Source organism: Pyrus communis, chromosome 10 (genome assembly GCF_041283825.1).
Source record: "Pyrus communis isolate YQ-2024b chromosome 10, ASM4128382v1, whole genome shotgun sequence".
Taxonomy (NCBI): Eukaryota; Viridiplantae; Streptophyta; class Magnoliopsida; order Rosales; family Rosaceae; genus Pyrus; species Pyrus communis.
Genome location: NC_142574.1, coordinates 20,572,140 through 20,584,276, shown reverse-complemented (window position 1 = coordinate 20,584,276; position 12,137 = coordinate 20,572,140). Strand labels below are relative to the sequence as shown.

At 35.7% G+C, this 12,137-nt stretch overlaps 1 protein-coding gene across 3 annotated transcripts; it reads left to right on the top strand.

Annotated features, from left to right (window-relative positions):
- The first annotated feature begins 5,395 nt into the window (after positions 1-5,395).
- On the top strand, positions 5,396-7,928 carry LOC137729627 (U-box domain-containing protein 9-like). Of its 3 annotated transcripts, XM_068468608.2 has the most exons (3): positions 5,496-6,038; positions 6,236-6,287; positions 6,638-7,928. In XM_068468608.2, the coding sequence occupies exon 3, from the start codon at positions 6,752-6,754 to the stop codon at positions 7,721-7,723; it is 972 nt and encodes a 323-aa protein (XP_068324709.1). In that variant the 5' UTR covers positions 5,496-6,038; positions 6,236-6,287; positions 6,638-6,751; the 3' UTR covers positions 7,724-7,928. The 3 variants fall into 3 exon arrangements, with proteins under 3 accessions (XP_068324708.2, XP_068324709.1, XP_088534961.1); XM_068468607.2 differs by lacking the exon at positions 6,236-6,287 and having other exon boundaries at positions 5,396-6,038; XM_088678835.1 differs by lacking the exon at positions 5,496-6,038 and having other exon boundaries at positions 6,219-6,287.
- The last annotated feature ends 4,209 nt before the right edge of the window (positions 7,929-12,137 follow it).

The following is a 12,137-nucleotide window of genomic DNA, read 5'->3' as shown; positions in this document are numbered from 1 at the left end:
TTAGTTTAAGAATTTGGTCTCAGGAGGTAGCATTATCCTTTCTTTTAAAAACATTTGTATTCGAGCAGTGTTATCTCGCTACTCTCAGACACATAGCAACGAGTGTGGACAATTGGGTTGTAATCTCCTTTCTTCATTTTCCCCCCGGTTTTTGGTGGAGGAAATGATTGACGTCAAGCTTCCCATTTGTCACTGTTGGGCATTTGTGTGTCATTGAAAATGACAAAGGTGGTGTTGGACACTTAAGGATATGGTGGCATCACAAAACAAATACACATGTAATGAGGGAAAAGGCTCGGTAGCAACCAAGTAGGGACGTCGAGCCTTTTGTTTGGCACATCGCTGTGAGGAGAAGAGGACCATAGGACCCCATATGTGCTTCATACCTTTGAGGCATTGAGAGTGCTTGGTCCGAATTAACTCATAATTGGCACGTATATATGGACCTCTGAAAATCTTGTAATTATCGATGCGAGATCATAATGGTGGTGCCAAACTCTCGTTTCTGTTCCCATACCAATTATGCTTCAATTTCCTTTATGTTTAATTTTATCTTCTTTCCGCGTTTTCAACCTTTTTGTCAAATGCAACGAGATAATAATGCACTACGACTAATCTATACATTAGAATATTAAAATTACGATTGCATTAAGTATAAATTCATATCGTAGAAAACTCCAAATGGTACAAGAACTCTTGGAGGATCGAATGTAGAGTTGTTGAAGTCGAATTCCCCAACACAAATCGTGCGTCATCTGATCCAATTGTTCTAAACCATTAGTTTTAAAACGAGTTAGGTACTTGTCGAAATGGATTAAAATTTAAAATAGGTTATGGTGAAGAACTTGGAGGGAAAAAATGATAATCTGTTTTCATGCATGTATTAATTAATTATAAGAGGGGATTTTGATAGTGTAATTGTGTAATACTATTTCACCGTATAAACATTATTGGTGTAGGTCCTCAATTGACTTGAATGACAAACAACCAACCAGTTAGAATGAATGGTTATCGACATTGTGTTTAGGCTGGCAAAAAATTGACAGGACAAAGTAGTTTATAACTATAAACTGCTGGATGAACTACAAGAAGACACAGATCGAGCAAATGGAAAAATAAAAAATAAAGGAAGGGGAGCACTCCATAACATAGAAGAGTGATTTAAGTAGTATAGAACTATGAGTATTCATCATAATTGGTGGGCTTGACTTTTATGTGGAGCCTTCCTCTACACTCTTTTAATGAATATATGAAACCCTAGTTCTTTTTGGGTAAATAAAATACTAATTACTTGAGTACTGCTTTCTTAATTTATGTTTAATCTCATTTTATTTGCTAGTGACTAAGAAAATAAGAAACTGTCATCTATATGATGTGATATTAATTGGTGGAGAAGGGTTACTAGGAAACTGTTATAACTGTTGTAATATCCTATTGTGTATTGTTATGTACGTTACGTAGGAAAGTCAAAACACATAATACTACATGATTGGTTTGAAACTATACCGTTACAATTGTTAAGTAATATGCAGAAAGAGAACAGAGAGATCACAAAGGAGGAAGAAGGAAACAGAGAAGGTTTAGAGAGAGAGAGAGAGAATGAATTGCTATTTTATTTTCTTGATTGATTCTTTGTTACAAAGGGTACAGTTGCTGTATAGAAGAGTACTTAGCTAACTGCCTTAACAGCTTAATTACTTACTAACAATCCTAACTAATTATTCTAACAGCCACACTCCTAACTACCTCATTTATTTGGCTGATTACATGTGTCATGATCCACACCCTCCATATCCTATATATTCTAACAACAATAGCATCATTTCAAAGTAAGTTTCTCTCCGTTTGTGACTGAAATATAACAAACTTTTCAATACATTGTTTGTCAGCAAATGAACCTAAACCTAGGTGTATTCTCTTCCCTTTTTTTGGTCCCTCCCCTAGTTTCCTGCACCACATGGCAGAGCCATGAGTTACAAACTTACAAGTCATGAATCGGGTGGTCCTCGACCTTGAAAAACCTTTTATCTAGGAAGAGGAAGGTGAATAAGGCCTCTCCTTTCTCTATCTGTGTGTAATGGAAATCCAATAACACGTGTTGATGATATATTTTTCAGTGTATCGAAAACACAACTCGATACTCCATGGTTAAAAACTTAAAAAAGAAATTTTTAACAAATCATATTATAACACTTAATATTTTGGACCATACTCTTAGCACACTGAAATATTTTTCTGTGTTGACACCCTCATCAAATCACACATGACCTCCTCCCTCCCTCCCACATGCAATGATGCAAATTCCCATAGCAGCCTTGGCCCCCTCCTTGCTCCCAACTAGATAAAAATAAAGAAATATCCAAATAAATTCAGAAAAAACTCTGCGCGTAGGACAGGAAGCATGCGATTAGAACCAGCTATATCTGTGCAATATTAATACAATTTGCATATCTTGATGGATTCTGTTGCCCACAAGACCATAACTATTCATCGGTATTAACTTGTATGACTGAGAAATAAACTGTGAGAGTGAGTTGGCTCAGATAAGTAATGTGCAAGTAATGTGGCACAGTAGTGAGCAAGTTTTCTTACGCGTCATTCCAGCTGTACATCCCATGTATTCAGTGACTACATAGACGATGGGGCCAATTTGGCTCCAATTACGATTGCGTAATGTTACTAATTCATATGTTATTATACGAATGATGTCTTCAACCTAAGGTATAGTTTAAAATTTATACACTATATTAATATGAAGTGATAACATTAGTGTAGCAGTCGCGACGATGGACATTAAAAGTCACTTGTACATACTAACTATTTTAAAATAAGAATTTTTTGTTAAAATGATCTTTGAGTTTGTCATAACTCTTAAATTTGGTCTCTAAGATTTAAAATCTATAGAACTGGTCATTAAGTTTACCCACCGTCAATTATTTTGATATATCCGTGAAAAAGCTCTGTTAAATGAAAAGAAAATGACAAAAATAACTCAATTTTTGTCAAAACATTTTGGATCATTGTATTGAGGGTCTTTTTGTCATTTTGGTCTTTATTTAACAAAGATTTTTCATGGAATGACCAAAATGATTGACGGTAGACAATTCTAGAACGATTTCAAATTCTCAAGGACCAAAGAGAGAAGTTATGCAAATCTTAGAAATCATTTTAACTAAAATGCCTTAAAATAATAAAAATAAAATGATCCCTTTATTTCTCTCCGTGTTTTGTTCAAATCTTTGATGCCACTCAACTCAATATTTTGCATCCCTTTATGTTTTACTTGTAGTTTTGAAAGTGATCGACACTAGAGTTCGAAGGAAGCATTGTCAAACATATCATGTGCACAAAAAATGTGGTTGTGGTACTGAAAGATAATAATAACCAATTGAAAGTTGAACTAAAAGAATGTGGTAATGGAGAATCGAATAATACCTTTTACTTTCATTCCAAAATTTCATTCTAAAATTACTGAAATTGTATATAAATAGTAAAATAGTTTACCAAATATAAAATAGTAAAAAGGACTATAAATATTAATATTGTTTACAAATACATTAAGGATCAAAAAATTCGTGAATCTAATGTGCAGGTTCAAACCCTCTGCGTAAATTATTATAATAATTTGATTTTAAACAAATAAAGGTTTTTTTATTATTTATAATTATGTAAAGGTTATAGGGGGGTGGTATGAGACTATTCTTGAATCTTAATGTCTCCAACCAAAGCTTGACCAAAGTTGATGTTAAAAGACTACCAACATTGTATTATACAATTAACGTGATGAAATCATGCTTAATTAATAAAGTATTGTGTATATTTTTATTTATTTATGATGAAACACTGCATGCATTTCTTTTGAATTGATTTTTCGAAGGTGCATGGATATTCTCATTTGGAAGTGTTTTTGAAATAACTGAAAACATTTTTGGTGAAAATGTTTTTAGAACCAATTCTTAGTAAAAATGCAAGTAAATTCTGGTAAAGCACTTAAAGTGTTTTTGGAACATAAAAATATTTTCTCTAAAAACACTTTCAATAATTTTAAAAGCACATCCAAATGAGTTCCTAGCTTCTTATATTAAAAGATAACAAAGGAGGAAAGAAAATGGAGCGTTGAAATTACAAATATTAAAAGATAATATTCATTAGCAATCGAGGAAAATTGTAAGAAACACTGAAATTAATTTTAATCTCAAATTTTCAAGTGAACATATTTCAAAAGCAGTACGTTGAAAGATTAACAAGAGAAGAAGCAATGGACTTTTATAGAAATATAGACTAGAGTATAATTTTGGATTTCTTGTATTTTAATCGAGTTGGATTATAACCATGCTCAAAGAAAATATTAAAATCCTTTTAAAAAAAATGGTAACGAACGTCAAGATATTTGCGAAATATTTTAGGACTCGATCACACACCTAAATTGTGCCTCTTTCACAAGAAAATAAGAATATTTAGTATCAGATTCACTACAAATATATATATATATATATCGAACATAATTACTTCCTCCAACTAAGCATATTGGCAAATAGCTTTGGACCAAAAACTAGGAGATCAAATCTCCTGCACCTAAAATGGATGTGGTCTCAAAATTGAAGCTTCAGAGAAGTTACACCCAAATTGGGTGCAAAAATTTTGATCCCGAAAATTAGTTGATTTTCAAAACAATTCATTAATTCAAGCTCTTTTTCCTCATTAAAGTAAGTCCAGCACCCAAATTAAAATTCAGATACTTTATATTTATTGCTTGGTCAGTGAGAGAGCTGTGGAAGAATAAATATCACTTATTCATTTATAAGTCTTCCAAAATCTACCACCAAAACAAGAAGTAAAAGTCGATTGAAGACCAGGAGTGAATTAGTTTTGAAGTTATTATTTATGAGATTTAAACATAAGACTTATCAGTTACATGTGTACCTTTGCTTGCCGGTTGCCGGCTTTCCGTGTTTCCTCTGCCTTTTGGCTTTGTTTATGATATGATCCATTGCATAAAAATAAAAAGGCCATTTATTTAAAATATATGACGTAATTGTTTATTATTAGATTATGTGTTGATTAACAAGCTTATTTTTTCTTAAGGACGCATCACAAAATTTACAAATTTGATCTAAAAATTAGTCTAGCAAGCATTACTCAATCGTAATACTTAGATGAATCCAAGACTTACCAATTACAAATAAAAATAATTTTTTTAATATTATACTGAACTACTAAATGATTAGTTTGATAAAATTTGAGAATATGGTTTGTGGAATTTACGTTTTCGAAGGTGGTCAAGCTTAATTTCCTAATGGTAGTTGTTTTCAGCTTTTAAACGTGTTGACGAAGGCAACAGCATCTTAATCACAGTTAAAAAATGGATAAAATAACAGAGTGACGAAACCGTAACAAGTTGAAACTTTGAGAATAAGATATCAGATTAGATTATTTATAAGAAACAGAAACTCCACCGAGTTCATAACTTTTAGAGAGAGAGAGAGAGAGAGAGAGAGGGAGTGTGGGATGCGTTTGTGTTGCGTGTCTGGTTTTGGCATTTGACTATTTGTGGTTTCCTTCAATTTTTTCCAGTTTCATACTCAGTCATACTCCAGCTACTTTTAGTGAGAATAGAAGAAAGCAGAAGAACACAGACAACAATGACATCCACTGCAATCCTCCTCCACCTTTGCTTCTCCATTGTCAGAAACGAAAGTTCCATCTGATCATTTCCCATCCCCGGAATCAGAAACCCACCAAAACCCCCCGTAATGGCAAAGACGGGCGTATTCGACTCTGATGCGACGGCGGTGGCGAAGGCGGCGGAGTTGAAGAAGGAGCTGCAGAGGCTGATGAAAGCAATTGTCGACGACGAGGATTTCACCACCCAGACAATCGATCAGGCCAGAGACACCCTCTCTGCTCTGAAAGAATTGAAGCTCAAGAAAAGATCGCTCTCTCTCAAGCTCAAAGATGTCCTCTCTTGCCCGGAAGAGTTCCGGTGCCCGCTTTCGAAAGAGCTGATGAGAGACCCTGTGATTGTTTCCACAGGCGAGGTTGATTTCGAATTTTGAGAATTTGGTTTTGTTAATTTGCGCTGTTCTTCTTGTTTTTTGTTCCAATTTTGAAGCTTTTTGGTTGTGGTTTGAGTTTCTGCAATTTTTGCTTCGTCCTCTGGTTTTTGGGGCTGAGAAAATGTCGGCAAGGAAAAGATAAGAATTTTTTATTTTGTTTTTCCTTTTCACTTTCTCAGCAACCAAACACGGTGCTCTGAGGATTTATTTTGTGTGGCACGTAAAAGGAAGGTGATTTATTGTCTTCTTCATTTGGTTACTGTTCTTCTTACTGTTTGTGGTAATTTTAATTTTCCGGTGGTTGGCCTCTGGAGTTACAATGGTGGATTTAAAGTTCTGTGTGTCTTTTTACTGATTCTGCGACTTGAATTTAAATCTGTAATTGCTTGATTGGGTAGAGTTTTGTTAATAAATGTTGACAATATTCTGCTAATTTTTTGAATTACTTCTGCTAAGAATGCTGTTCTGCTAATTTTCCGCTGACTTTTATAATATCATTTGTGTACTTTTTTGTAATTCATGGTTTAAGTTGCTCAATGGGTTCTTAATTAGGTCCAATTTTTCACTCTTTGTATTGGTAGACGTATGATAGGCCATTCATCCAAAAAGGACTAAAAGCCGGCAACAGGATATGCCCCCGAACGCAGCAAGTGCTCACACACACAATCCTTACACCGAATCACTTGGTTCGTGAAATGATATCACAATGGTGTAAGGATCGAGGGATTGAATTGTCAGATCCCGTCCTCCTAGTCAATGAGGATGGCATAACAGAATCAGATCGCGACCATTTTCTTTCTTTGCTCAAGAAGATGTCTTCAACATTTCCTGAGCAGAAAGAAGCTGCTAAGGAGCTTCGGATGTTGACGAAGAGGATGCCTTCTTTCCGGGCACTTTTTAGCGAGTCTACACATGCCATTCCTCAGTTGCTCAGTCCTCTATCTGAAGGCAAGTTTGAAGATGGTATTCACCCGGAACTCCAAGAAGATGTGATCACCACGCTCTTGAATCTGTCAATCCATGACAACAACAAGAAACTTGTGGCAGAAACTCCAATGGTAATTCCTTTACTTATGGAAGCATTGCAATCGGGGACCATTCAAACAAGGAGCAATGCAGCTGCAGCCCTTTTCACTTTGTCAGCTCTTGATTCCAACAAGGCACTTATTGGGAAATCAGGTGCCCTAAAGCCACTCATCGCTCTCCTAGATGAGGGGCATCCATTAGCTATGAAAGATGTTGCCTCTGCAATTTTCAATCTGTGCATCACTCATGAGAACAAGGCAAGAGCTGTGAGAGACAGGGCAGTGAAAACGATTCTGAAGAAGATAGCGAACCGTGTGCATGTTGATGAGTTGTTGGCCATCCTTGCAATGCTCTCAAGCCATCCCAAGGCTGTGGAGGAAATGGGAGAGCTTGGAGGCGTTTCTTGCTTGCTCCATGTTATCAGGGAGACCAATTGCGGACGCAACAAGGAGAATTGCATTGCAATCCTTCACACAATCTGTTTGAATGATCGAACCAAGTGGAGGGAAATTAGGGAAGAAGAAAACGCTTATGGAACAATAACCGAGCTTGCACAGAATGGAACTTCAAGGGCTAAGAGGAAAGCTAGTGGTATTCTTGATCGACTGAACAGAGCTGTAAATCTCACACATACTGCATGATGGTGAATCCTCCTCTTTCACCATATTTGTAAATTCTTCACCTATTTCCAGAGCTCGGGTTGTTAGTATAGCGTACTACTTAAGCAACACCGAGCATCATGTGTTCATTCTCAATCCCTGTTGTGTATGTTCGCATTTTATCTTCCAGAGATTTCAAGTTGAAGAGCTAGCCATGAAGAAGAAATAAAAAATCAAGCTTTATATATCTTATACATGAAAATTCTTTGTTTTTGTTTCGTTGAATGGTTCTAGCAGATGGTTCTCAAAAAATGTTACTTAGAAAACTTTGCACTACACACAATGCAGGACAGAAGCGGCCTGCACAAGAGAAAACTTGGGTGTAATTACAGATATATCCTCATCTCTTGATCTAATTCTGCACCAGCTCTCTATCCAACTCATCCCGCGATAAGTGAGAGATATATATTCCCGATTACATGTAATGTAATAATGCCACACTGCAAAGAAGTGGCAACTTCTACTCTTCTTTCCTCAACCACACCCAAAAATCACAAAAACCATGAATGTTTGACAATTTACCAACCCAACAATCAACATTATTGAAGCTGGATTGTTTCACTACAATCCAATGAGCTCCTTTACTCACTTTCACTACAATCCAATGAGCTCCATTACTCACTTTCACTACAATCCAATGAGCTACTTTACTCACTTCTGACCTTGAAATAAGGCCAAAAGCAAATACTAACGAATGAATGGCTGCAAACAGTTATTTTGGAGAGATTTTTCAATATGATAGGAATACAGCTCAATATACCAAGTGTTATAATATATGTGTTTTCAAGTTCCAACCACTTACATTATAACAATTGGTGTACCGGACCGTGTTTTTGTCACATTGAGAAATACAAAAAGGAACTGAAAATGCAAAAACGAAAAGAATGTAAACATATTGAATGGGGAAGTGCGGTGGCAATTTACAACTAAGGTTGTGGTCCATTGAAGATTCCTCCTCTTTTTGTGAATGTATTCATTGGAGGAGAGAGCACACCAGTTATATAGTATCAAGGGCTAATGGAGCAAAAATCTTTCTAGAAATGAGTCATTTTTTTCGTTCTTGCAAATCACATTTTAACACCTATACAAATAACTCGAAAAAAAAGCAAAAAAAAAAATTTATGCATACATAACATATATATAATTAGCGTAAATTTAGGAATGTGTATTTTTAAAATTCCTCGTCAAAATACTGATTTACTTTTGATTTTGGCAAACATAATTGTACGTACACATTATCTTGTGCTATAACATTTTCATACCGAAATATCTCCTCTTGGTCTCCTTTTGTCGTTCATTATTTTCATCGTTTGTGAGATTCTTCTGCTTTTGATTCTTCCTTTGCACTTACTCTTTCCTAGTCAAAGTCATGGGGACTCTTATTCTTTGTCCCTTTATACTTCTAATTACTCAAGGAGAGAAGCAGCAAATTACTTACTAACATATCAGAACTATATCATAAATTATTCGAATTTATGAGAAGAGAATTTGAGCGTGAGTGCAAAAAACGAGCACACTGTCTTTACCAATTGAAATGGTTGAACTTAACTCAGTCCGTTGAACTTTTCCAATGCATATTCAATAACTATGGACCTGACCAATTGCATCTTCTACACCAGTAACTACATCGTTTGATAAGGCGTTATTGCACACTCATACCAAATTATAAGCAATTAAGGATAAAGAAAGTGTCCTGTATGTTTGTGAATAATTGAGGTTTGGTCTATTCATGCCAATCTTACCAAAATATGGGATGGAAATGAAGGAATAGGTCGTGTGGTGGCGAAATTAGAGGATATCCAAAAGAGAAACATTAACATCATGTATTGTACAATGCATGGGACAAAATTAAAACACAAAACAGGAAGACCAATTAAGAAGGCACCGGAAGAGATGGGGACTGCTTGATTGAAACGTGTCAGTTTTCATGTAAAAAGTTTTCTAATTATGAAAGAACTTGTAACTTAGTTGGTTAAGAGTAATTCGGATTTGGAGTTTAATTTCCCCTCCGTAAGTATCTCTCACATAAAATGATCATAAATCAAAAATAAATTGTTGAACATACTAAATTAATAAATGTCGACAACATATTCATTTTAATGGTCATTTTAGTCAATAACATATATTTTTTTCCAATCACAATTCTCGATAAACTTCTTATATCTAGAACATTGGTTTGGTCAAGAAACACAAGGCTTCCAAGGTAAAAATCCATGAAAAGTATTACACATGATAAAATGACAAAAATACTCTCAATGTTCACCGGTGCCAATCAATGAGATGAGAGACATTAGGACCTCACCAAATATTATTTCATTGAACACATCAAATGATAGAACGCGCGCATTTGTTGACGATTTGTACGATATAATTGAGACCAATGCAAAGCAACATTGAACAAACTAGGAGGATCAGGAGGAATAATATAAGCATTAAGACTCCTCCAAGAGCCCTTGGCTTGGGACCAAATCTCCACTCGACTTTGGGTTTATCCTGACCCATCAGTACTTGTCACGCTTCTCAAAACTTTATAGTCATTTGAATGTCAATCATATAGCCAAGGGCATGACTTGAAGTATCGTAGTTTGCAAACGATTATCCTAGCCGGAACTTGTACTCTGCTCTTATGGGGAGGCGCATGCATAAAGGTTTGGAACTCTTCGACCTTGTGTCTCTCACGACAAGCAATAATAACTAGATTTGATGGTTTATATTATATACAATACCAAATTAGGTAGTTTGACTGTTATTACATTGTGTGATCAGGAGGAGAACACTGTCATTTTTGTTGGTCGCACAGATCTGAGCATTAGGTTTGGGAACAATCACAAATTTTCTTATAGAAGGTTTCCAAATTATTAATGTGGTATAGTGACTGCCAGAAGAAGTAATATTAAAAACTGATTCTTTGATAATATGATAATCTTTATAGACTCATACATGAGTTTCTTTTATACAAGAATAGGAAAAACACGATCCTATATCTAAGCCTAGGAAAAAGTAGTTGCCTAGTTTACAATGCTACAAAAGGAAATATAATCTGTACAATCAATTAAGCATGATACATAGAGAATAGGAGATCAAATCTTTAGCTGACTTTACTCTTTTTTCTCAACAATCCCCCTCAAGTTGGAATGTATGTTAATGATTCCCAACTTGCTGAGTAAAGTCGAAAATTGAGAAGAACTCAAGGCTTTGGTAAAAATATCAGCTGGCTGTTGTGAAGTTGATATGTGTGCTGTTTTGACCATGCCTTCTTGAATCTTCTCTCGAACCAAATGACAATCAATTTCTATATGCTTTGTTCTCTCATGAAAAACTGGATTTGAAGCAATGTGTAGGGTAGCTTGATTATCACAATACAATTTGACGGGATATGCATGCTTGATTCCCAAGTCTGCCAAAATGTATTTTAACCAAGTAATTTCACAACATGTCGCAGCCATGGACCGATATTCTGCTTCTGCTAAAGATCGTGACATTGTTAGTTGTTTCTTAGTTTTCCAAGACACTAATGACTTCCCAAGAAATATACAATATCCAGTGGTAAAACGTCTAGTGTCTCGACACCTTGCCCAATCTGCATCACAAAAAGCATTCAACCCTATTAAGCTTGTCGCTGAAAGAAGTTTACCTTGACCATGCGAGTGCTTAATGTAACGCAAAACTCTATGGGCTGCTTTCAGATGTGGTTTCCTTGGTTTATCCATGAATTAGCTCAAGATATGCACAGTATATGCTAAGTCCGGTCTCGTAATGGTTAGGTAGATTAAACGCCCAACAAGTCTTCGATATGATGATGGGTCATCAATGAAACTCCCATCATTTTTGCTAAGGGACAGATTTTGTTCCATGGGAAATGGCGTTGGTTTGGCACCAAGACAACCTGCATCCTCTAGAATCTCCAATGCATACTTCCTTTGTGAAAGTACAATGCCGTTGGTTGATCTAGCCACTTTAATGCCTAAGAAGTATTTTAGTTGACCAAGATCTTTTAATTTAAAATGCCGCTTCAAAAATAACTCCGTTGCTTCAATATCCTCCAAATTATTTCCTGCTAAAATGATATCATCCACATAAACAAGTATTGCAGTGAATGTAATACCTTGAGTATGGACGAATAATACGTAATCAGCTTTGGATTGTTGATACCCAGCTTGCTTAAGTGCTGCAGAAAGCTTCAAAAACCATTGTCGAGAGGCTTGCTTGAGACCGTATAGTGATTTATGAAGCTTGCAGACACGTGTATCCCCCTTTCGTCCGAACCCAGGTGGAAGAGCCATATAGACATCATCATCGAAATCGCCGTAAAGGAAAGCGTTATTGACATCTAACTAATGAAGATGCCAATTCTTAGTAGCAGTAACGGCAAGTAAGATACGCATAGTGACTAGTT